The following is a 27,357-nucleotide window of genomic DNA, read 5'->3' as shown; positions in this document are numbered from 1 at the left end:
CACCCATCACCTACTGTGTTGTTTATTGGCTGTCTCCCTCCTACTGCTTATAAGGTCAACTCCATGAGAAGAGCAACTTCTCATCTATTCTGCTGACTGATAAAAAGCCCAAGGGCTTAGTGAGAGTATCTGATACCTACTAGGCATTCAATAATTATTTGCTAAGTAAATGAAGTTGAAAAAGTTCTAAGTTTCTAGTTATGATAATGGACTCAGGAAGCCTTTTGTGTATGTCTAATAACTCCCATTTGGTGAGGGAAATCTGAAAATCTAAAATGTGATTACCCATCTATTTTACCAAGACGTATTTCCTAAATATCTTATATGTGCCAAAGCCAAAGTGGACCCTAGACAGGCAAACATACTTTTCCAATTCCGGTGCAGGAGCTTCTTGCTTTTGAACACGGTTCTGAATGGACAAGAGTGCTTCTGGCGAATACTGGGCAGCATTGCTCTCCATGTACTTCAAAACATAGTCATCCGTATCAAGGATGATGAACCGGTGGCCAAACACTGGGGAGAGGGTAGAAATAGGCTTAGGTTGGTTATGCCTTTAATCATCCAATTAGGGGTAAAATAACACTGATCCTCCAACGAAAAATTCAGATAGGCATTTGTGAACTAGATGACTGAATTTTCAATAGTTCTCTAAACTAATATGCAGTAGTTTGCTCAGTTTGCTCAGGAAGTCAGGGCCTATATCCATAGCCTACAAATGCAACCAACTTCTAGTTAATTGATAAGGAAACAGATTAAGACACTGTATCACGATATATAAGCATACAAGCTTTATTTCAGCTGGAATATAGCCTACCTGCCTCTTACAAGAGTTAAATGAATTAAATTCCAACTAAGAAGAATCCATTCGCTTGGTGGGTAGGAAAGCTAAACCATGTTTAGACCTACCCTCAATCACAGCACCAATGAAGAAGTCAGTAGGGCCATAGTAGATGGGGTTTTCCACTGACGAGGACGGCTTAACAACTTTAGTTCTGCCAAGGTACTTGCCACCAATGATGCCAGAATTGCGAACAGGTGGCTCAAAGATACTGATCATGTCACTGGCTAAAAAATAAGAGAAGACAAATCGGCGGTCTTTGTCTTCTGGGATGGGAGAGTCCTAGAAAGGAGAAGAAAGGAAGTTATTATGAAGATACATGATCTATCCAGATGCTCTAAACTTAAATATCTATAGGACTAGGTATAAAATATAAACCAAATATACAAAGTATAATATAAATGAACAGAGATGGGGGCCAAGGGGAGACTCTGGTAGCCTGGAATAGACATGACTCATTTAAAGGAGGCTGCTCCAGCTCAACTCTGGTTGCTGCCTTGTGGTAAAGGGGGCCCAATGTTGCTAGATTCTCCCAGTTTTCATGAGAAGACAGAAATCTGGGTGTTGTATGTAAGTGATGAATCACTAAATTCTACACCTGAAACTAATGTTACACTATATGTTAACTAACTAGAATTTAATAAAAACTTGGAAAGAAAATAAAACTCCAGATTTTAAAAATGTTGACCTTAACTCTTTTAAAGCACCATGTGGGCCAAACAAAACATATGTGGGCTATATTCTGTCACAGGCTGCCCACAGTTTGAGACCTCTTGGCTGACATTATGTTCAACTTCATGGACACTAAGATGATTATGCAAAGTTCAGTTCTTTAAACCAATCCATTTATATACATATTTTTAAAAATAAAACTGAAGAAAGGGAGAATCAGTAATAAAATGTCATAGAGCTGAAACTGATTCTGAGAAACTATCTTGTAGACAAGACTGTTCCTAAATCAAATCACTGAGAGTGATCACAGAACCCTAAGAAACAGATTCCAGATTGAACAGGCCTAAATGCAGACATGCTTATTCTTGACTGAAATCCTCTCCAATTTTAACTCCAGCACATACCTTCTCATTCACAACATGGAATTTCTTGTATATCAATTTCTCCTTTATCAAAGAAAGTCACTGGGTTTCTTCTTAGTAAAATAATTTCCTCCTACCATTCCCTAATCTAACAGTCTCCAAACCTTTTTGATACTCCTACAATGAAAAAATTTTTCAATATCCACAATATAGTTAATAAAAATCAAATCACATCACTCCTCTGCTCTCAAACCTCCAGAGGATTCCCATCACACTGAATAAAATATGAAGTTCTGAGCACCGCTACAGACAGGGCTATACTCAGGGGGTTACAGGAAGAACACCAATGGTTCACTCTGGCAGGACTATTTTAAAACTTAAAAAAATATATTTTTTAATTTTTATTTTGAACTAAGATTAGACTTAAAGTTGTATCAACAAAAGGGAATTTTCATATACCCCTCACCAAGCTTCCCCTAATATTAGCATCTTACATAATCACAGTACAATGGTCAAAGCCACAGTAATGGTAAACAGTAATGTACAATACTGTTAAATAAATTACTGTCCTTATTCAAATTTCTCCTGTTTTTCACTTATGTTCTTTTTCTGTTTCAGAATCCTATACAGGATCTCACATTGCATTTAGCTGTTGTTTCTCTTCAGTCTCCTCCAAACTGTGACGGTTCCTCATTCTGTCTTTGTCTTTCATGACCTTGACACTTTTGAACCATAATCGTCAATTATTTTGGTGAATATCCCTTGTGCATCTCATTTTTGCACACTTGGCAAAAATACCACAGAAAAAAATGTCATGTCTTTCTCAGCATATCAAGTTCATGATATTGCCTTATCTTATTATTAGTGATGTTGACCGTGGTCACTTGGTTAAGAAGATACCTGCTGGGTTTCTCCCTTCTAAAGTTACATTTCCCTTTGCACTTGATAAATATCTTGAGGAACACACACTATGAAAATCCTGTTTCTCCTCAAAGGTTTTCCCTTTGATTTGAATTTAATTTTAGCATCCACTGAAGGATCTTATCTATGACAGTTATTGCTGTGATGGTGTGTGCTTAGTGGTAATTTCTTATTGCCCTCTTCTCTCTGCATTTATTAACTGAAATTGTACTGTACAGAGGTGCTGTCTCTTTGAGGATGAGTATTGTATTGCTGATGTTTAGAATTACAGGTATGTGATGACAGTAAGAAGATCAACTCTTGGTTTTATTTTTTAATTGTCTGCAGGCTTGTTACCTACATCCCTTGTTGCCTGCACCACGGGGGACTACTCCCACCACTCTAGCCCTTTGATCTTGTTAGGCCACTGGTTGCACAGCTCTGAGCTTGTGCCTGACCCCATCTTCATGGCAATCTCTCTACCTTGCATTCCCTGTACACCACCTCTGCATCAGATGCAGTTCCCTCAGATATGCCACTGGTAGCTCCCTCGGTCATTCTTTCTGGTCATTCTCCTGTACTCTGTGGTCCCCCACCTCCCCCAGCATTTCCCTTATCTTCCAGTATAAATGAGCCCTTCCCCCATCACTCTGTCTCCGGCTTTACTTTTTACAGAATGTTTGTCTTGTTTTCCGCTGTACCCTCAATGCCCAGAACTATGCCAAGCCCAAAGTAGTTCTCTAATATTTGTTGAATGAATGAGTGAATGAATAATGCAACATATGTTCTTCTATATAAACATGTTCTGTGCACTACAAAGTACATGTAAAAATATCAGAGGCTATAAAATACATGCACTCATAATAAATTATAAACAGAGGTTGTAGTATTTTCTTCACACCCCCATGGATTATATGCTGTCCCCAGGCTCGTTGGAAGGGCAAGCCTGCTGCCGTGGAGACCACTGCTCAAGTTACGTCCTTATGCTCTTTTCAAGCTTCCCCAAGTTTGTCAGTTAGCACTCCACTCTGAGCCCTGGATATTTCCCTAGCATATTTTTACTTAGGCACCAACTGCCTACCTACCTGGGTTTATAGCATACTTGATTTCCTCAGAACATGTGCAGTATCTGTCTGAAATCAAGAGAACTTAATTGTATTTGTCTCTGATCACTGTGCCAACATACTTCCTTCTTGTGAATTTCTGTCTTTTCTTCTGGAGTCCCCATATTCTGAGGCCCCTCTTACTGTCAGGCACACTTCTTTCATCCTCCAGAGCTTTTGTGATGAACTAAATGAATACACCCTCTACTTCACTAACTAGGTCAGGGAAAAACCTTTGAAAATTACCATGACCAGAATACCACCTCTTTCTTCTTGCCCATGAGAAGATAACCACTACACCACTACTTCTTTACTAATAGTTCTGCTGGTGTTCTTTTAAATCTGTATACACACACACACACACACACACACACACACACACACACTTTACTGTGAAATACAATACAGAGAAACACTACAAAAAAGCCAAAAATGTACAGTTCAAAGAATTTTCATAAAGTATGAACAATGTGTAACCACCACCCAGATGGTAACCACCACCCAAACAGAACATTGATGGAATCTGGAAAACCTCTCCAATCAACATCCTATCCCTCCCTAAATTTTTCTTTGCTTTGTTTTACTAGAAAGCTGGCATCCCTAAACGGTTCTGTTTTGCCTGTTTTTTTTAATCTTCATAAAAATGAAATTTTATAATACGCATGTATTCTTTTGTCTCTGGATTATTTTAAATACTTTTTTTTTTAAGTTTATTTTTTGAGAGAGAGAGTGCAAGAATATGAGCATGAGCAGGGGAGGAGCAGAGAGAGGGGGACAGAGGATCCAAAGTGGGCTCCATCCTGACAGCAGACAGCCTGACATGGGACTCAAACCCATGAACTGTGAGTACGACCTGAACTGAAGTTAGACGCTTAACCAACTGAGCCACCCAGGTGCCCCTTGTGTCTGGATTCTTACATTCCAAGTTATGTTTGTGTGATTTATCCTTGTTATTTGTAGCTATAGTTGATTCATTTTCATTGCTGAGCAGAATTCAAATTATTGTATAATATGCCATAATTTGTTTATCCAGTTTCCTATAGATGGACATTTAGGTCTATTTTTGGCTATCATGAATTATGCTGCTAAGGACATTCTTATTTTTTGGTGTGCGTGTAGTGTTCCATTTTGGCACAATCTAGTATACTTGATTATGCCAAACTGTTTTCCTAACTAAGTCACTAAAAGTAAGAGAATTTGTATTGTTTCATGTTCTCACCAATGTAATAATCCTGGTAGGTGAGTAGAGGCAATTCACTGCAGTTAGAATTTGTACTTCACTGATCACTAAAGAGGCTGTGTACCTTTCCTTAGGTTTGTTGGCTTTTTGGATATCCTGTTTCACAAAATAGTGGTTTCTGGCTCATTTAAAAAAATGATTTTAGACTCTTTATTATATGTTCTGGATATAAGTTCTTTGTTGATTTCTCTTTTTTTAAGTTTATTTATGTATTTTGAGAGAGAGAGATGAGAGAGAACGAACCCCAAGCAGCCACCCCTCTGTCAGCCCAGAGCCCAATGTGAGGCTCGATCTCACCAACTGATCATGACCTGAGCTGAAACCAAGAGTTGGACACTTAACTGACTGAGCCCCCAGGTGCCCCGTTGATTTCTATAGTAACATCTTCTCCCACTCTGACCTTGCTCTTTTTACTCTCTTAATGGTGTTTTTTGAGGAACAGAAACTTTCCATCTTACTGGGTCAAATTTACCCATTTTTAAAACAATTACTGCTCTTTGTGTCCTGCTAAAAAAAATCTTTCCTTACTACAAAGATTATATTATCATCAGGATGTTTGACTCCTTTGCCTTTTACATTTAAGTCTTCAATCCACCCAGAATTGATTCCTATTTTTGGTGTGAGGTAAGACCAAATTTTCTTCTTACTCCCCATATGGATATGGATATCTGATTGTTCTGATACCATTTATTGGAGACCTGCCCTTTCTAGCGCCTTCTGAAGGACCATATTTGTCATTTTTCTTAAGTGGGTGGGGGTCTGTTTCTCAGTTAATTTATTTGATTCCATGCTATAAATACCTATCGTTGTACCAATACCATATTGTCTTAATTACTTTATGTGACTTTTTAATATACTGTGGTATTTTGGAAAACAAATTCCACAGATCTTGTTCTCCAGTGTCTTGGCTATTCTTGGTGCCTTGCATCTCCACACAAATTATAGAATCAATTTGCCAAGTTCTGCAAAAATAAAAACACTTTGGGATTTTGACTGCAATTGTTTTGAAACCATAGACCAACTTGTGGCAAATTATCTTTATAATACTGAATCTTTTAACTGGTGAACATGGTATGTCCCTTCATTTATTTAGGTCTTCTTTAATTTTCTCTCAATAATCTTTTTGGTATTAAACATGTTTTGTTTTATTCCTAGAAATATTTTTGAAGCTATGGTAAATGGCATTTTTCCAACTTTATTTTTTGTTGCCATTTATACATGGATTCTACTAATGTAGATCCTTTGTGATTTTCCACATATATAATCCTTTATTTTAGATAATGATAATTATCTTCCTTTTTAATCCTCATACCTTTTATTTCTCTTATTGTTTTACTGCTCTTGCTAGGACCTCTAGTACAATGTTGAATAGAAGGGGTGATAGCAGTCTTACCTTGTTCCTAGTCTCAGAGAATACACACTCAACATTTCATCACTAAGTCTGCTGTTTGAATGAATACTTAGTAGATTTTTGAAAAATACTCTTCATCAGACTAAGGAAATCCTCTTTTATACCCTACTTACTAAGAGTTTTGTTTTGAAGTCATAATAGGTGAATTTTATCAAATACTTTCCTGCGTTTAGTTTTATCCCTTTATTCCTGCAATAATTTTTCAAAACTGAAATACTCTGTTTCTTGTTCTCTGCTGAAGTCCTCAATCTTATCCTCTTTCTCCTTAAACACAGTAAATATTGTTTGTTTTTTAAGTTTGAGTTTGGTAACACCAGCATTTGAAACTCCTGTGGATCTATTTCTATTGTCTATCGTTTGTGTTCATTTTTCTTCACGTCATCTTGCCTTGTGTCTGGACACCGTGTTATTAATATTGCTTTTTTGAATAAATGCCATATATTATATTTTTCACATTGTTTGTAGAAATAGTTCGAAGCTTATGATGATGCTATCTTCAAAGAATTTAATTTGCTTCTGCCAGACACCTGGGTCATTAGGTGTCTAGGATCACATTAATCTGATTTCTGGAACTGAGACACTTCAGGGACTGAGACAATTCAAAGCCAGACAATAGTCCCTTCAAGGATTATGCACTTATGGATAAAGTACAGAGGGTTTACCAGCTAGTTCTGCATTTGATGGGCCCTACATTCCAATATTTGCCCTCGTAGGTGCTTCCACCGCAACCAGCACAATTCCCAGAGGAAAAATGGCTGCACCTCCCAGGCTCACCTCTTTGGTTTTCAATATTTCCGTGGTTTTTTTTTTTTTTTTTTTTTAAATTTTTTTTTTTTTTCCAACGTTTATTTATTTTTGGGACAGAGAGAGACAGAGCATGAACGGGGGAGGGGCAGAGAGAGAGGGAGACACAGAATCGGAAACAGGCTCCAGGCTCCGAGCCATCAGCCCAGAGCCTGACGCGGGGCTCGAACTCACGGACCGCGAGATCGTGACCTGGCTGAAGTCGGACGCTTAACCGACTGCGCCACCCAGGCGCCCCTATTTCCGTGGTTTTTGCTCAATGATTCTTAACATCTTATTGTCCAGCACCTTCACACAGTAGTAAAGACACACACACACACATACACAGGCACACACACCAATTCTTCTAGTTACTTTCAACAAGAGGGAAGTCCAAATTATCTAGTCTATCATTGCTAGAAATAGAAGTCTTCTACTGACTCTTCAAACTTTTGTGATATATCACATTTGCCCAGGTTATTTGTGAATATGGAACACTGCAGTCAATATAAATGCATTTTTTTCTTCTCATTTAGCAATATCTAACATTATTCATAGGCATTTTTGTAATCAATTATAGAATATAATAATTTTTCCATGATTTGCAGGCATGGGAGGTAAACTACAATTATGTAATTTACAAACTCACGTGAGCCCTTTTCCCTTCTCACAGACTAAGTGTTATACTGGTTCTTAATCAAAAGAATACCGGGCTGCTGAGGGTTCTCAGAGCTGCAGGGATAAGATTTGTTTTCTAGCTTCCTTCCTCATGATGGCTTTTCATGTCACTTTCTTCAGGGCTGTGGTATTTCTCTGTAGTAAAAACACCCATGATACTCTTTTCTACTGCCTTGCTCACATATAAGATGGCAGCACTAAAATTGCTTATACTGGAGGTACTGTCATATTCCCCAAATTATTTACACTGTAAAATAGAAATGTACTAGGGGCGCCTGGGTGGCTCAGTCAGTTAAGTGTCCAACTTCGGCTCAGGTCATGATCTTGCAGTCTGTGAGTTCGAGCCCCACGTCCAGCTCAGTGCTGACATCTCAGAGCCTGGAGCCTGCTTTGGATTCTGTGTTTCCCTCTCTCTCTGCCCCTCGCCTGTTCACGCTCTGTCTCTCTCTCTCCCAAAAATAAACATTAAAAAAATTAAAAAATAATAAAATAGAAATGTACTCTTTAAAAAAAAAAAAAAAGAATGCTGGGCTGGACTCAGAAGGCTGAGTTCTAGTGCTGCCTCTGCCTAAGCAGCATTAACCCCTGGGACAAACCAACTAGCCTCTCTGATTCTTATGTTTTGAAACATAAAATATGCATAATATTATATTGCCTAACTCATGGGTAGTGTATGTGTAAAAAAACTTACCCATTCAACCAACAGTTACCAAATACCTACAAAGTCTAGAGAGACATGATCCTGGTCCTCACGGAGCTTACGGTTACTACATCATAATTCAAGAAGCATCCTGAACTTTAACAGTAACTCAGAGAACTTGGTAAAAATATAAAACATTCACCAATCAGAATTTTTATGGTGTGGAATGTGCTAGTTGGCCTAGAGTTTGCTAGGACTCTTTGTACTTAAAGCTTTGTTCAACATTTTTCTAAAATATATTAGCCAACTATATTTTAGAAAAATATTTGATTAAATTTTTATTCTTTCAAATATATGCATACAATTTGAAAAGTCACCTGGCCCACCTCTCCACACTCCCAATTCCTATTTCCAGAAGTAACTTATTTCAATTTCTATTTATGTCCATATTTCTAAATAAAATGCTTACATTTTATTTCTACATATTTTCCATTTTAAAAGGCATTATCCTTTGAATTCCCATCCGGAATTTGCCTTAGGTAATTCAGCCAATGAGTAGAATATTAGGGATTTAAATTTATGCCTGTTTCCAAACCCATGCTCTTAACCACTAGCCATATGACCTCTCAAAAGCAATATCTATTGAACTGGTATGATTCCATTTATTACACTTAATGAATATAAAATGCATCAACCTAGATGTCAAAGGTAATGATAAAAATTAGTGGGATATGGTCCCTATCCTCAAGGAAAACACAGTACCCTCGACTGCACACAGGTATACAAATAACTTGACTGTGTCAGACTTTCATAATTACTTAATAAAAAAGGCAAACACGTCAGTCAAAAGTTAAGGGATAGGGAGAGATTAATGATCTACTAAAGATGGTTATAGGAAATAGAACTAGAGCTAGGTGTGGGTTCAGGGCACCACCCCTAATACTATCCAACCTGCCCAAAGGTTGGGGATTGGATCTCATGCCTTGTTCAAGTAACACACAACTCTGAGAGCTGATATTCCACAGCTTACAGACAAAATGGACAACCGGGCACCAAGACAGAACAGAATCTCAGCACATGAAAGTCCTCCTCACCAGTGCAGCCAAATAACGAAGCACCTTGTTATCGTCCATCAGCATTTTCATAACATCTTTTTTTGGAGCTTTTGGAATGAGAACAAAGCAATTCTGAGCAGAGTCTTCAACTAGTCCATAGCCATTATAAGGAGGTAATTCCTGAAGAAATACAAGAAGTAAAGCAGATGATATTTGCGTTAAAATTACATTAAAGGTAACTAAGTTTATTTTTTTTAAATCTAGAAAATACTTATTCAAAAGCAATTTCTATATATAAGAATGTACTGTATTCAGAAAATGTAACATTGCTTTTTCCATTCCTTTTTATATATGGACTTTACACCATGATCGCTGCCCATAGGAGTGGCTGATGATGCTACAGAGTAACCGTCAGGGCTAGATTGAAAGTACAGTCGTCCCCTTTACCCATGGGGGGGGGGGTATGTCCCAAGACCCCCGGTAGATGCCTTGACCCTATATATACTATTCTCTTCCTCATACATACCCATGAAGAAAGTATACAGTAGGCACAGGAAGAGAATAACAACAATAACTAATTATAAAATAGAACAATTATAACAACATACTATAATAGAAGTTATGTGAATGTGGGCTCTTTCTCTCAAAATATCTTGTTGTACTGCACCCACACTTCATCTTCATCTTGTGAGGACACGAGATGATAAAATGCCTACATAATGAGATGACATGAGGTGAGTGACATAGGCGTTGTGACAGTGTTTGGCTACTATTGACCTTCTGATGATACATCAGGAGGAGGATCATGTGCTTCCAGACTGCAGTTGACCACCAGTAACTGAAACCATGAAGAGTGAAACCACGGACAAGGAAAGGGTGTGACTCTTGTGTTGCTGATGTCCACTGACCCCTTACTGCCAAAGCAGCAGCTGGCCCTACTCCCAATCCTGGCCCTTGTGATCATCCTACCATGGAGAAGCCCAAGGCTCCGTGACTTCTTTGCTCTAGGGTATGGGCCTCAGCCTAACGATCTGGAAACTGTTTTCTCAGTTCACCCAAAGGGGGTGTGTGTGTGTGTGTGTGTGTGTGTGTGTGTGTGTTGGAGTCGGGGGAGGCCAAGGCTTGGTTTGTGCTTTTTTCCTATTTATCTCCATATTTCTAATATTTTTATTTCTTGATTGTGGCATGACAGCCAGGAGTCTGTGTTCTCAGTAGAAACAGAACACATCCAACAGATTCATATTTATTTCTTCCTCAGCTAACAGATCAGCCTGACCTAAGTGTCATGAATATGTCCACTTCATACCCACTTCTATCCCTGACCATAGGCTTGGCTCTAGCTTTATCCCTCTAGACCCAGCTATGGCTTCCCATCCCTGCTTTCCAACTACATTGTTCAGTGTTTAAATGACTGAAATGTAATGACTAAGGAGAGCTGAAAGGTGTTTGCTGTTTGGTAAGTAGCTCTCTCCTACTCATTTCCAACAAATACTTTCATAGACAGGCAGATAGAGCTTACTATGACTAACGTGCCATATGTGTGGATGCAGAATTAGTTTTATTATATAGGGTGACCGAGATAGGGCAAAACAAACCAAAATCTACAGTGGTTCTTTAGGTCTCTCTGCTCTTTATCGAAGCCTTCCTTCCCTTTCCTTTCTTTAGAAGAGAGGTTAGGAGAAAAAGATGACAGTAAAAGGATGGGAAGCAGATGTATTCTGGACTCAAAGGCTTTGATCAGTCAAAAGATGGATCATAGCCTTTTCATGAGTGCTCCATTTTATTGCAATCCCTCTCCACCCTACCTCTTGGTTAGGTCAGGTTCCTTCTTGTAAAGATGTCTGACATTTAACAGAGTCACACTTGTACTTTGCGGTGTGACCTTGGACCGACTTTGGCTCACGTCATGATCTCACAGTTTGTGAGTTCAAGACCCACATCAGGCTCACTGCTGTCAAGAGCAGATCCTCTGTCCCCCATTCTCTCTGCCCCTCCCCTGTTCATACACTCTCTCTCAAAAGTAAATAAACATTTAAAAAATCTAAATCTCTCCTACGGCTCTTTTTCCTGTATATTGCATCAAATGCTACCCTAAAATTTGGGGGTAGGCAAAAGGGCCTTATTGTAAATCTTAATCAATGAGTCCATTCATTGATAAGGAGTTCTATCAGAGCAAAAGCTGACAGAGAAAGGTACTATCATCATCCATACTTCCTTCTAGAAGTTTTATTGCCCCTAGGAACTCATAGCATACCAAAATCCAAATCCTTCTTTGTAACTGTTTGTATGAAATGTTGGTTCTAAAAGGCTTGCCTAAGATATCACTTGCCTCTTTGGGGAACAAATACATACTTTATAGGTAGTCTTCTTGTCCAGTTCAAGAAACATACCAAATGTGTCCTATTTGCTAGGCACCGTGTTAGGTGCTCTCTGCCCTCAAAGAACTTACAGTCTAGTAGAAAAGATTCATAGACAGATATTCTAATATAATAGACCAGTGCTGGCAGAGGGAGGTACAGGACCCCAGGAACACACAGGAGAGGTGATTAGCCCTGCCAGGAGCTTTAGAGAAGCCCGTTTGTCTGGGAGGAGAAGGAAGAGCCATGTAAAGAAATAATGGAAAAGTGAAAAGTGGTTCAAGCAAGTGGAAGAGCATCAGCAAAAGTCCAGGAGAGCGAAACAGAAGGCTGTACTGGCAGAACCATACATAATTCAGTATAATTGGAGGCTCAGTGCGAGCAGCAGGGCAGCTGATCAGGGGAAGGCAGAGGCCTGGGCTGCAGGAATTCAATAATTCCATCCTTCCATTCACATCTTTCTTTTGAAAAGAAAGAGCCATGACATTATCTTACACACAGAGTGGCAATATAAAGGTGGATCACAGGTATTAATACCCTATTTTATACCTATTTTAGACCAAAGAAGTTGTATGCGTTACTCTGGACCCAAACGTGTGTGACAGGCACCAGCATTTTGCAGCCTATGAAACTGTGCTGCCTTAATACAATAGATATTTCTTGAACTTGCTGTATAGTGTGTAATTTTTAACAAAGGAAATTCTTATTTGAATTTCTAAAATATGTGACTGAACCACTCTGAAGGCTGAAGTCTGTCAGATTACTATTTTGGTGCACATAAAAGTACCATGACCTTACTCTCAGATCAGAGTGGACGCTGGTACACAGAACTAAATTTCAGGGTTAGGAAAGCTATGTTGCAACAAAAGAAAGCCATCTTCCAGTATCTCCATTAATCAGCTTCAGTTTTGCTCCCAATCAGTTTTTAAGTAAAAGGGTTTGACAAATAGGCAAGGATCAATGAAATACCCTAGCAGTATGGAATTTTAAAAGATGTCTTTTTTAAATAAAAATGAAAACAAAATTATGAAAGTAATACAAGGCTTGCTATAGAAAGATAAACTAAAAGCACACAGAATATAAAAAGAAAAGTCCCTGATCATCTCACACTTCCCTCCCTACCTCTCCATTCCCACATGTTGAACTAACCACTGTGAACAGTGGTTTTTATACACATAGTGCTGTATCACGTAAACACATTCACTTACAAATGTGATGGACATTCTTCCATGTTAATCTGCAGAAACTACTTCTTTTCTTTTTAACCAGTCTTACAGTCTTATAGTCTTCTCATTATATTATATTCTGCCAATCTCCTTACACTTTATTATAAATAATGCTACAGTACACATCCTAACACATATCTTTTTATAGTCCCCAAACAAGATTTTCTAGTTCAAGGATATTTTATTTTGAAAAAATTAAAATGATGACACTGCCCTTCAGAAAGGTTTTTCCTACTGGCTCTCCTATTAACACTACATGAAAATGTCCATTTCAGGGCACCCGGCAGGCTTAGTCAGTGGAGTGACTCTTGGTCTTGGAGTTGTGGATTTGAGCCCCACAGTGGGCATAGAGATTACTTAAAAAAATAAAATTTAAAAAAGAAAGAAAGAAAATGTCCATTTCTTCACACCAGGGCAAACACTGGATATCCTGAGTCTTTTAAATCAAATTGACCTAAAACCTCATTATTTTCATTCCTATTTTTCTTTTATTATCAGTTAAGTTGAGGGTCTTTTTGTATGTTCACTAACCATTTGTATTTCTTCTTCTGTGAACCAACTTTATTTCTCATGTTTTGCCCGTTTTTTATTCGGTATTCACACGAGTCTTTTTTTTTTTTTTCTTAAACCTCTGTATCAAAAGATTTAATTCTCTTCCTATACTCAGAACTAGTGTTCCATTACCTGTTTCACAGGAGGTGGTTCCTTCTTGCTCACGTCAATTCGTGGTAAATCAGAGATTCCAAACTTTTCTTTGTAATACTGCCGAGTAAAAGGATCACAGTCATAAATGAAAAAGGTTCTCCCAAGGATAGTGATCGGTTTTCCCACGATGAAGTCTTTGGCAGTATACCATTCCAGCACCTCTTGATCGGAGATTTCCAGCACACACTGAGGAAAGTTCTCTAACATAAGATAATAGGGAGAGAGGAAAGAAAAGGGATGAGGATGGGAATGACTGAGATTTTTGGGAAGTTGAGAGAGCGTGGTCTCTAGTTCTGGTCAAGGATCAGGGACTCCTCTACTTTCCCAGCAGAACAGTAAGCTGTGTATTTCCATCTGTTGATAGGATACAGAAATAACATCCTAGATGGTTTCCGTGAAGTCTCTCTCTCATATTCAGCTTGAACTATCAGTACAGGTCACTAATCTTAGCAGAATTCATGCTTAGAGGAAATCTTTACAGGAGGAAAGAATAAATGTCTTTCTATGGAGTACCAGATCTAGAGGCAGGGATCCAAGTCATTTAGTACAACGTTCCATCTATTTACTCGCTTACCCAATATATTAGCAATGACTGCATATATCATGTGCCAGGTTCACTGCTAAACACTGAGGTTATAACAATTAACAATGTAGGTGAATTTTCTACCTTGATGGAGAGAGCATTCTGTTTGGGACCACAGATACTAAATAATTATACAAATAATGATTTCATTTCTATTGTGATCACTGCTGCAATGACAGCCTGATCTAGTCCTCTGGCAGGAGGCAGGGTCAGTCAGTGAGATGATCATACTAAGCTGTTCATCTAGGCACTCAACAGCTTTTTTTTTTTTTTTTAATGTTTATTTATTTTTGAGACAAAGCGAGAGACAGAGTACAAGTGGGGGAGGGGCAGACAGAGGGAGACACAGAATCTGAAGCAGGCTCCAGGCTCTGAGCTGTCAGCACAAAGCCCGACACAGGGCTTGAATTCACGAACCATGAGATCGTGACCTGAGCCAAAGTTGTATGCTTAACTGACTGAGCCATCCACGCGCCCCTCAACCTTGCATTTTTAAGGGAATAAATCAAATTCCCATCATGCTGTTTTATGAGAACTAAGGATTGACTTGTTTAAGATTGATTCCCTGCAGTCTGGCCATCATGGAAACCATAAGATAGCCCATTCTGGTAAAATGCCACACTGTATAGCTGTAATCCACAAAGCTTGACCTGACACAGAGGGCCTGAGAGGCAGGCTGCTATTCTCCTGATAATTGCTAAGATGGAAAAATAGGGAAGGAGACTAAGGGTCTATTACATCTGACAGAAAGGCTTGAGCTCCAACCCTTGATCATGCCAAAAGATCATGATTTTCCTAATCATTCATCTTAAAAGTTCTAGAGACCAAGCGTTCTTTCTCCCAGTGCCTAGTGCCTAACCTGACTAAGACCCCTTTGAATTACCCCAGGAAGTGATGGGCAGTGGGGAAAAAACAGCCTGTGTGACTCCATGAGTTTCCTTCAGTTGACAATGTTCCAGGAGATCTGGAGTGTGTGTGTGTGTGTGTGTGTGTGTGTGTGTGTGTGTGTGCTATACAATAACCATTTGTCTTTGTTTGCTCAACAATTATCTTTTTCATATACAGCTGAATTTCATTTACTGAGATTATATATATATATATATATATATACATACACACACGCATATGTATATACATACATATTATATATATATTCATGAGTAAGATTGTAGTTCTTTCTCATGGTGTCTTTGGTTATTGGTCTTTTTCAATCAATGAATTAAAGTTCTTTTCTGTGAGTTTGTATTAAACTTAGAATTAGCTGTTCTCTAAATATTTGACAAAACTGAAAAATTATCTAGACCTGGTGTTTTCTTTGTGGAGAATTTTTTAAATGATTCTATTTCCTTAATGGTTAATTACATTTGGTTTCTATTTCTTCTTGGACAAATTACATTTTTCTAAAAATTTGCTCATTTCACAAAGAAGAGACAAACCAAAAAGCAGACTTTTTATAGAGCACACAGAGGAGAGATAGGTGGAGGATGGGTAAAATGGGTGATGGGAATTAAGGAATGCACTTATCCTGATGAGCACTAGATGTTGTATGGAAGTGTGGAATGACTGTATTGTATGCCTGAAACTAATGTAACACTGTATGTTAAGTATAACCGGAATTAAAATTAAAGTAGAGTTAAATTTAAATTTAAATTTGCGGGGCACCCAGGTGGCTCAGCCGGTTAAGTGTCTGATTCTTGATTTCAGCTCAGGTCATGACCCCAGCATTACGGGATTGAGGTCCATGTTGGGCTCCACACTGAGTGTGGAGCTTTTTAAGATTCTCTCTCCCTCTCCCTCTCCCCCCTCACACCCTCCCTCCCTCTGCCCCTCTCCCCCTCTTATACTCTCTCTCTCTCAAAAAAAATTTTTTTAATTTGTTCATTTCACCTAAGTTTCCTAATTTGTTGGTATGAAGTTGTTGGTATTCCCTATTTTCTGTTTAACCCCTAATACATTAAGTATGCCTCTTCTTTCATTTTTAATATTGTGTTTATGTGCCTTTTCTTTTCTCCCTTGACAAATCTGTCAATGGTTTGCCAACTGCATTAGTCCTTTCAAAAAAAAACCAACTTTTGACTTGACAAATCTTATTACTTTTGTTTTCAATTTCATTATTTCAAAGTTATTATTTCCTTCCTTTTAATTTCTTTATTTACACTGTCATTCCTTTTCTAACTTTTTAAAAAGGCGGCCTAGCTTATTTTTTCAGTCTTTCTACTTTCTTAAATAAGCACTTACAACTATAAATCTTTCTCCAAGTACCACTTTAAATGCATTTAAAAGTTTTAAGGAATTTTTGGAATCATTCAGTTTTAAGTATTTTGATAGGTTTTTTTTTTATTCATAGGTTGTTTCAAAATGTGTTTTTTTAATTTCCAAATACATGAGTTTTTTGAGGTATATTTCCAAAATTGAATTCTAACTAAATTGTGTTAAAATCAGAATTTTTGTAAGTGTTCTATTTGTGCTTCAAACAAATGGGGATTTTCCAGGTGTTGATGCATATACATATTCATTATATCAATACTGATAATTCTATTGTTTAAATCTTATATACGTGTCCTTATTGACTTATCTCTTTTGAACTCATAATTACAAAAAGAAATGTTTTAATGACTCCCACTATTTTGATGAATTTGTCCATTCTCTCTGCATAATAATGCTACACATTTTTGTGTTTTACATGTTTTGAAGCCATGTTACTAACTGCATTCAAGTTTGGAATTAGTACATTTTCCTGGTAAATACAACTCTTGCAATATATAACGATTTTTATCCCTAGCAATGCTTTCTGCGCTGATCTCTACTGGTATTTTAGTAATACAGCCTCATCATTTTTTTTTGCGATTGCTTAGATATCTTTTTTAACCTTTCCACGCCTCTATTATCTTAAGTAGGTTCTTAAAAATAACATTTTTCAAAATTTGTTTTTTAATTGTATCAACTCTTCCCAAGCCATTATTTTAATATACTTCAATTCTACCTTGATATTTTTTAACTCCTACACATTCAACATTGTTTCTTTAGTTTGTATAGTCAATGTTTAGATTTACCCACACTTTGCTGCTGCCTCCTTCTCCTTCTCCTTATTCTTCTTCTTTAAATCCCTCCTTGTATCTCAGATCTTACTTCTGGAATAATTTTCTTTCTACCAGAAAAACACTCTAGAATTTCCCTAGGAAGAGTTTTTTGTTAGTAAAATCTGTTTTGTTTGCCTGGAAATGTATTTCACTTTGTTCTTCAAAGATAGTTTCTCTAGGTATTAAATTCTATTTTCTTCTCAGCATTTTGAGGATATTATTACACTGTCTTCTGGTAACTAGCGTTGCTAATGAGCAGTCAGCTATCATTGTAACTGTCATTCTGTATGGATAACCTTGTTATTTGGGGCTGTTTTTATTACCTTTTTGACTTTGGTGTTAAGTTTGACTATAACATATCTAGGTGTGGATTTTTATATATTTTTTTATTTATATATATTTATATATTTTTTTACAGTGTTACTTGAAGTATAATCAACTACAATAAGTTGTACGTAGAGTGTACAATTTTGATGTTAACATTTCTATTTAACAATAGAAAGGCAAGATCAAAGTATGAAAGCCAGTCTAAAGGATAATTTTACAGACTTTCAGAACCTAGTACCTTGGGTTCAACAGCTGAATAAAAGGCTTTTGGTTATCCTTCTTTTGACATTACCCACCACATACTGGTAACCAGCAATTATGTTTGACAAAGAAAGAACATTTTTAATTCCTGAAACTTTAACTCCATCCATCATAAAAATATAATTTTTATTCATTTTAACTACTTAAATGAAGGCCATGGCAGAGAGAACTTCTGAAAGATACTCCCATAATTGCCTATTACTGTCCAACACAAACTTTGGCCACTGTCTCTTGGATGCCCCCAAACATAACATACTTGTTCCTAATTCCCAACCCTTGTTCTCTAAAGCATTCATTCCCTTAGTTCTCTGCCATTCTAAATCTAGGTTCAATCTCAGCTCTCCCACAAAGCCTTCCTTAGTCTTTCTAGTTTATATCTCTTCTTCTGAACTCTGTCTACATGACATAACTAATTACATCATCAGATAATCTGGTACACTTGTGTTACTGTTAAACAGCTTTGTGTATTTGTGTGACTTGTCTCCCCAGTCACTAGAAGTGACTGAAGGACACAGATTCTAAGTCTGGGAGTTACATTTTCATTTTATCCTCCACAGCACTTAGCACATGAAATACTTCCCTTAGCAGATACTTAACTCTAGTTTAATTGAATTTAATTAAAACCATCCATTGCATAAAAGCCTTTGAAATCCAATTAGATGCTATCTCTTAACACCACAGTTCTAGTTAAAGGAATTATTCAATTGATGGAAACTTAGCCTTTTCTGTTCTGCATGACTAACAATAACTTTCACAAAAAGCTATGTTTCTTATCTCTTAAAAGGACCCTACGTGTTACTAGGATGCCTCTCCATATAACACTGATTAAAATTTGTTAAAATTTAGAAAGTTATAGGGGTGCCTGGCTGGCTCAGCTTGGTAGAATGTGTGACTCTTGATCTTGAGGTCATGACTTCGAGTCCCATGTTGGGTGCAGAGATTACTTAAAAAAAAAAAAAAAAAAAAAGCTGGGGAAGTTTTAGAAAAGGATGATTACATATTTAAAAATTTAAAACTAGGCCACATGGATAAGGCAGAGACAAACACAGAACTTGAGATTTCAAGGTTTTTTTTTTTTTTTCAGTGATATTTTTTTCATGCCTGAATAAATTCCCATTCTTTCTCTGAATCCACTGTAAATCTAACATTTGTTAGCTCTAGATGGCAGGAATTTTAGGCTCATTTAAGCATTATGGAAGGCCAAGATCAGTATATCAGTCCCAGCGTCCTAGAACTCTAAGAGGGTTCTACAAGAGGCTAAGTATAGAAATAGGGTTGACAGCAACCAGACTATGTTGAACTCAAATCCAGTTGCTTCTATCTGAGAATGGGAGCTATGTTAGGAATTATTCTCATTTCTCTAAAAGTAATTTTTACCATTAGTTCTCTTAGTTTTAAAATGATGACAATTTTTACTACCCTTTATCCTTTTACCCAATCTCATTCTCCTCTACCTCACATGCAACCATTCTAATGTGCAACTTTTTATGTGTGTACTATGTATACTGTCTTGTGTTTCACTTTATATTAAAGTGCTGTTGCATTGTACATCTCATTTTTTTTCTACACAGCACTATGCTTTTAAGATGCATCAATTTGCTTTCTTTATATTTAACTATTGTTTCTAGCTACTACTATTAAGATATACCTTCACTACATTTTGTTTATCCACTCTCCCAGTGATAGAAATCTCCAACTCCTTGCCCCCAAATAACACTGCATTTTTAAAAAAACACTGTATAGGCAAAACAATACATGTAGGTAGGTTGCATTTAGCCTTCAGACTGCCAGTTTATTTATAACCTCTAACCTCAATTTGCTTATAACCTCCAAGACAAATCTCTTGCACAACACCTGAAATTTCGTATCTCCCAGTTCCAAGAAAATAGAGTAAAAAGAAAAACAATACCAACAAAAGTATTTAAAGTTCTGTCAGCCATTCAAGCATGAGAGAGGTCATCATGTGTGACCAAGCTGACATTATAAGAGAAAATTCTGAAACCACTACGTCAATGACCAAAGTACGTGCACTTATCCTAGAAAAATACTGATGGCTGGCGGATGTCAGCTGCATCTTCTTGCATCTTCACTCTCCAATCCACTGGGTTATTTGAACCAGAAAAGAGAGCATGGCTGACACAATGGGGCCCCACCTCTGTGAGTCACAGACATGCCTTCTCTAATCTTAAGTTATCCTGCATACAGACTTCCTGTTTAGGAAGTATTGAGGTGAGAAGCAAAGTCAGGAAAGAACATAAGGGTATGGTAAGCTATATGCAAACAAGCTTGTTTGAATAAAAACCAGTTTGTTTTAAAAATATATTAAAAATCTGAACTGCTTTAGTTCACAAGGCTTGCTCTTTTGCACTTTAAATGAGGGGTACCTGGGTGGCTCAGTTGGTTAATTGTCCGACTTCAGCTCAGGTCATGGTGTCGCAATTCATGGGTTCGAGCTCTAAGTTGGGCTCTATGCTGACAGCTCAGAGCCTGGAGCCTGCTTCGGATTCTGTGTCTCCCTCTCTCTCTGCCCCTCCCCTGCTCACAATCTCTTTTTCTCAAAAATGAATAAACATCAAAAAAAAATTTTTTTTAATGAATCTCCCATTGCTATTATGGGTGTTTCCTTGATTTAGGTATCAGTCATCTCCACCAGACCATTTTGGAGGCAAGCCTAGACTGTGGGGCAAGCATTGAGGGGAATTACAAGAAAGCTGTTTTTGAGTACCTACGAAAACGTAGCAAGAGCCTCCCAACCATAAAGGGAATGACCATACTGATTAAGTAACTCCTCTGAGATTCAAAAAATGTCCCAATTACGGAGAATAAACTGAATCAAACATACTTGCGTTCTCCACCAAAACTTTTGGCATGCGCTGGCGGTTCATCAGGAGTGGGAAAGGATCTCGCCCGTCATTCCGTTCATGGACTTCTCGAATTTCAACTGTGTCATCCATAAGATAGTAATGAATGATATAGTTCCGACATTCACCAAACATGCTGTCTGTATCATCCCAGATTGCATAGAATCGAAGAACCTTTGAGACATACAAAGTAGTGACTTAAGTAAGAATTCTACAAGAGGAGAGGTTAACTTAGCTACTCTGGCATTTATATATCAGACAATGATGAAAAGGTTAGCTGCAAAGACTATGAAGTGATCTCAGTTGGTAAAAAAGAAAAAAAAAATTCACCAAAGATACAAAAACATCTGAAATTATATACCAGATGTCAACAGCTGGAAAGTATTAAATAACAGACTTATAAGTTTGCACTGAGAAAGCAGAATTCACATTGATCTAAAATATTAGTGAAAGAGAAGCCAAATTAAAACAGCAATGGAAACTATAAGATACTGATGAAAGAAATTAAAGACACAAGTAAATGGAGAGAGATTTCGTGCTCACAGATTAAAATAATTAATACTGTTATAATGTCCACACTACCCAAAGCAATCTACAGATATAATCCAATCCCTATCAAAATTCCAATGGCGTTTTTGCAAAACTAGAATAATTCTAAAATTTGTAAGGAACCACAAAAGACCCAGAATAGCCAAAAAACTCTTGAGAAAGAACAAAGGTGAAGATATCATGCTCCGTGATTTCAAACTATGCTACGAACCTATAGTAATCAAAATAGTACAAAAACAGACACATAGATCAACAGAACAGAGAGTCCAGAAACAAATTCACACTTATATGGTCAACTAATTTATGACAAATGAGGCAAGAATATACAATGGGGAAAGAGTCTTTTCAAGAAATGGTGCTAGGGAAACTGGATGGCTGCATGCAAAAGAATGAAACTGGGCGACTTTCTCAAACCATACACAAAAATAAACTCGAAATGGATTAAAGACCTAAATGTGAGACCTGAAATCATAAAACCCCTAGGAGAAAACATAGACAATAAGCTTATTGACATCAGTCTGAGCCATGTTGCTTTGGATGAGACTCCACAGGCAAGAGAAACAAAGGCAAAAACAAATGAGATCACATCAAACTAAAAAGCTTCTATACAATGAAGAAAGCTATCAACAAAATGAAAAGGCAACCTACTGAATGAGAGAAGATATTTGCAAATCATATCTGATAAGGAAGCGATTAACATCCAAAATATATAAAGAACTCCTACAATTCAATAACAAAAAATCCAACATTCTGATTTTTAAAAATAGGCAGAGGATCAGAATAGGTATTTTTCCAAAGAAGACATACAAATGGCCAACAGGCACATGAAAAGATGCTCAAAATCACTAATCATCAGAGAAATGCAAATCAAAACATCAATGAGATATCACCTTACACCTGTCAAATGACTATTATCTAAAAGACAAGAAATAACAAGCATTGGTTAGAGAAAAACGAACCCCCATGCACTGTTGGTGGGAATGTAAACAGGTGTAGCCACTATGGAAAACAGTATAGAAATGCCTCAAAAAATTAAAAACAGGGGTGTCTGGGTGGCTCAGTCAGTTAAGCATCTGACTCCAGCTTAGGTCATGATCTCATGGTATGTGAGTTTGAGCCCTGCCTCGGGCTTTGTGCTGACAGCTCAGAGCCTAGAGCCCGCTTTGGATTCTGTGTCTCCCCCTCTCTCTATCCCTCCCTGCTTGTGCTCTGTCTCTCTCTCTCTCTCTCAAAGATAAATAAACGTTAAAAAACATTTAAAAAAATTAAAAATAGAACTACCACATGATCCGGCAATTCCACTACTGGGTAGTACCGAAAGAAAATGAAATGCTAATTCTAAAAGATATAAGCACCCCTATGTTCACTGTAGCATTATTTAAAATAGCCAAAATTTGGAAATAACCTATCCACCAATGGATGAATGAATAAAGAAGATGTGGTTTATATATACAATGGAATACTACTCAGTCATATAAAAGAATGAAATCTTGCCATTTGCAACAACATGGATGGACTCTGTATTATGCTAAGTGAAACAAGTCAGACACAGAAACACAAATACTGCATAATTATCACTTACATGTGGAATCTGAAAAACAAAACATGTTTTGTGAACTCATGTTTGTGAGTTCAAGCCCCATGTCGGGCTCCATGTTGACAGTGCAGAGTCTGCTTGGGATTCTCTCTCTCTCCCTCTCTCTCCCTCCCCTGCTCACATGCATGTGCACACACATACTCTCTCTCAAAATAAATAAATAAACTTAAAAAAACTAAAAAACAAAACAAAACCCAGTTCATAGATACAGAGAACAGATTAGTGATTGCCAGAGGGTAGGGAGCTTGGTGGCAGGGTGGAAGGGTAGGGGGAATGGGTGAAATAGGTGAAGGAGTTTAAGAAGTACAGACTCTCAGTTATAAAATAAGTCATGGGGATGTAATGAACAGGATGGGGAATATAGTCAATAATATTATAAAAACTTTGTAATGTAACAAATGGTAAGCAGACTTATTATGGTGACCATTTTGCAAAATATTCAATTGTCAAATCACTGTGTTGTATACCTAAAGCTAATATAATATTGTATGTCAATTATACATCAATAAACAAAAACAAAAGAAAAAAAGAGCAATGTGTTTTATACAGGGGTCCATATGTAGTAATAGAGGTATACGTGAATGGTTTATATGTAATTAGTATGGAAAGAATTTTCATTCATTAATCAGTATTTTTTTAGTTACATCAACATACATCTTCCAGTAACAGTATCAACAATACAATCTATAAAGACAAAATAATAACAGATACATGATTGATATAAAGAATGTCCTTAAAAGACCATGCTAGTGCTAGGCAAAATTTTCTGAACTAAAAGCAATTACATTTCTGAGAGGGAAACAGCAGCAAAGAAGCACTGAGGATGACCTCTTCATTTTCTCTTTCCCTTTGTACAGAAAGGAGATGGCCCAAAACTGCCTCTATACACTAACCCACAACAGGGAGGATAGGGTGGGTGGAAGAGAGCTGGAAGATACCCAGAACATTCTGTACTCATACATTCATATAAAATTTAAAAAGAGGAGGCGCCTGGGTGGTTCAGTTAATTGAGCATCTGACTCTTGATTTCAGCTCAGGTCATGATCCCAGGGTCATGGAATCAAGCCCTGCATCAGCCTCCACGCTGAATGCGGAGCCTGCTTCAGATATTCTCCCTCCCTCCCTCTCTCTCTCTCTCCCCGCCCCTCCATGCTTGTAAGCACTCTCTAAAAAAACAAAAAAACAAAAAACAAAGAAAATTAACAAGGAAGCATCTGCAATGAGATTCCTGTGAATTAACTATTTTAACATTAGAAACCTACCTATATGCAATAGCTTTGAAATTTCCCAATAATTCTCTACTTAGGATTTCCCAAAGGAGGCTATGAAATGAACTCATATTTTGGAAAAGAAGTAGTTGGTTGGAAATGTAAAGTGGGAAGCAGACATAACTCAGGAATTGCTTTAAGATTGAAAAGTTTGGTGGAACTCGTAAGACTTAACTCCACAACCTCCTTTGGGTCTCTAATACAAAACTTAGGCATTCCTGTACTGCTAATGCTAGACGAAACGAAAGATAGCACTGTATCCAAATGGATAAACTACAGATGTAATGTTTTAAAACACACAGCTACCTGAATAGCTTGCTAATAAACATACACCACATTTGGAAACGAGTAAACCTACATAGGTGCCTACATCACTTACTTGTTTGTCAAAGGTGAGAAACTGCTTCAGTTGGTCAAAGTCTGACGGGGTGACATACTTACGAAGAGGCTGTTTGCGGAGTTCAGTGTAAGGATCAAGAGCCATCTTCTCTGGTGGATTTAATTCAATTCCTTGACTTTCCAAAAATACCTAAATCATTCAAAAGTAATAATGATCATTGCTCTTGAAGCTTCCTGAAGTATTAGATGGTATAAAGGTAAGTGTAATTTCTATGCCATTTTCCAAATTAACCATAAGTTTGCAGTTTGAGGCACATCTTAACAGCACTAAACCTCCAACTGACCCAACACCAAAATGCAGATAAAAACTGATAATCACCTTAAGTATTCTATATTATAAAACTGCTAGGCAATATGCCAAGCTAATTGGAAGACATGATAGTAAGGTAACTGCCTCCAAATACAAATTTAGAACAATGAAATTTAGTTAGGTGCCCAAAAACAGAGTAAGTCCTAGGGATTGCTTACATACATACATCTGAAACCCAACCACAGTTTCAAACAATATGGAATTCATGTTTCAGGGCTGGGGGCAAGCTACAAAATGGCAAAGTTAAGCTAAAATCAAATTCCCAGCTTTCCAACTCACCAAAAACAAGTATGTGATTAAGCCCCCATGCCCATCCCTCTCCAAAAAAGGAAAAGAAAATGCACACTCAGGGGTTATTTTAGACCAGAAAATATTTCAGCAAAATAGAAAAGACAAACCAAGTACTCAAATCTCACCAGAAAAAGGAAGGTATCTAAACTTGATATGATCTTGTTTAATTTGTTAATTATGAATAAGTATAATATTTTCGGTACCTATATCTTTTAATACAACTTGACATTTCTTTTTAAAAGCACAATAAACTGTACTTTTTTTGATAATCAGAAAAGAAAAGAATAATCTCAGGGGATCTGTTTACATTCTGGAATTAGAAATTAATCTGAAATCTGGGTTTCTTCTGGGAATTATGTGATTTGCTTTTCAACAGAATTCAACAGAAAATTCAATTCAACAGAAAATATACAGGACTCAGGTCCAAGATATTTGGTTCTAATATTAGCTCTGCTGCTAACTAGCTTATAATTTTAGTCTTCAAAGCTTCACTAAACAGTTTCCAATATCTTTTCAATATTAAAATATTGTGATCTTAATGTCTATTAAAACTGCTGAGATGGAGATAATGACTAATAATATTCTCCTCTCTCTTGAGATGGTGTATTAGTGAAGCAGGATTATTGATTGAGGTATTTAATGGGGGATGGGGAGGTGGTTACTCCTTTCTGTTGTTTTCAACAGAAAACCAGGCCCTTTGTTAACCTTACCTTCGGAATTCTGGCAGGAATGCAGAAGCTTCCTGAAGTTGACTATTCTTCCTGTCTCTTAGAAAAAGCCTAAACTCTTTGAAGAGATTATTCTAAAGTGTCCCAGAAGGAGGGGAGAGAAGGGCATGTCTTTGAAGGCAAGGAGAGAGAAGGGGGAAATTCTCCCAGCCTGGAGAACAGACACAAGTGGGTGGGTCTCAGAAGAGCAAGCCTCCACATGTGCTCCTAGGGTGCTCGGAGCACATGTGCAGCCAGTCAGGCACACCAGCCTCAGGCATTCGGGGTCTCAGTATCCTACCTAGCACCAAAGCATCAAGGAGGCACCCTTGGTCATTGACGGCCTATGGACCCTGCCTGTATGACCCCATTAGGCCTGGGTGTGCCTTCCTTGTTGTTCTTAGGGCTCCGAATTTTTGGCAAAGCTAAGGGTTAATAGAAACACCAGCCCAGTTGGATTGGGACTCAAGTAGGTTTTAAGTTATTTGTAAAACACAAAACAATATTTCCGGCACACTTGCATTTGTGGAACAGGATTCACATCTGCTATACTACTGGTAATACTCTAACAAAGATGATAAATTCTAGATCTCTGATTTCTAGAGTTTTTTAAATTTTTTTATTTTATTTATTTTTTTTAATGTATTCAGTTCATTCTGTCTATAGGACCAACATTTATTTGGAACAGTGAAGAGGAGGTGAGAAGGGAAGGTGATGGTGTTATATTTGATTCGAGGTTGTTCCTTGTTCGAACCACACCATAAAGACAACTACCTTCTTTATCCAGTCATGGGTCTCGCCCTAATGAAAACCATCAAATTAGATGTGTATAAATTTTAAACTGTTATAGGATCCAACTTCTAACAGATCAATTATTGAAAACATAAGTCAATCTAATCACTCGTACCTAAAATATACAGCTCTAGTCAATTATCAGTCTAAGTGCAAGGAGGCTGTGATAAGTACTTAATGTCACTAAACTGTACATTGAAAAGTGGTTCAGGTGGTAAAGTTTATATTATGTACATTTATCTTTCTCTCTCTCTCTCTCTCTCTCACACACACACACACACACACACACACACACACACACACATACAAGGTGGCTGTGATGTGCCTTAAGAAGAAAATACATGTGTTAGATAAGCTTCCTT

The 27,357-nt window shown here is 37.4% G+C and overlaps 1 protein-coding gene across 1 annotated transcript in view; it reads right to left on the bottom strand.

The window, feature by feature from the left end:
- Window positions 1–27,357, bottom strand: part of EFHC1 (EF-hand domain containing 1) — a 66,849-nt gene that overhangs the window by 24,703 nt on the left and 14,789 nt on the right. The window contains exons 4-9 of the mRNA XM_047857762.1: window positions 24,876–25,025; window positions 21,064–21,256; window positions 13,950–14,170; window positions 9,722–9,862; window positions 907–1,120; window positions 366–513 (exon numbers count right to left, since the gene is read on the bottom strand). Coding sequence (XP_047713718.1) covers window positions 366–513; window positions 907–1,120; window positions 9,722–9,862; window positions 13,950–14,170; window positions 21,064–21,256; window positions 24,876–25,025 — 1,067 coding nt within the window. The remainder of the gene's footprint in view (window positions 1–365; window positions 514–906; window positions 1,121–9,721; window positions 9,863–13,949; window positions 14,171–21,063; window positions 21,257–24,875; window positions 25,026–27,357) is intronic.

The sequence above is a fragment of the Prionailurus viverrinus genome, chromosome B2, assembly GCF_022837055.1.
Source record: "Prionailurus viverrinus isolate Anna chromosome B2, UM_Priviv_1.0, whole genome shotgun sequence".
NCBI classification, from domain to species: Eukaryota; Metazoa; Chordata; class Mammalia; order Carnivora; family Felidae; genus Prionailurus; species Prionailurus viverrinus.
The sequence above is the reverse complement of the archived record's forward strand: the minus strand, read 5'-3'. Positions and strand labels throughout refer to the sequence as shown.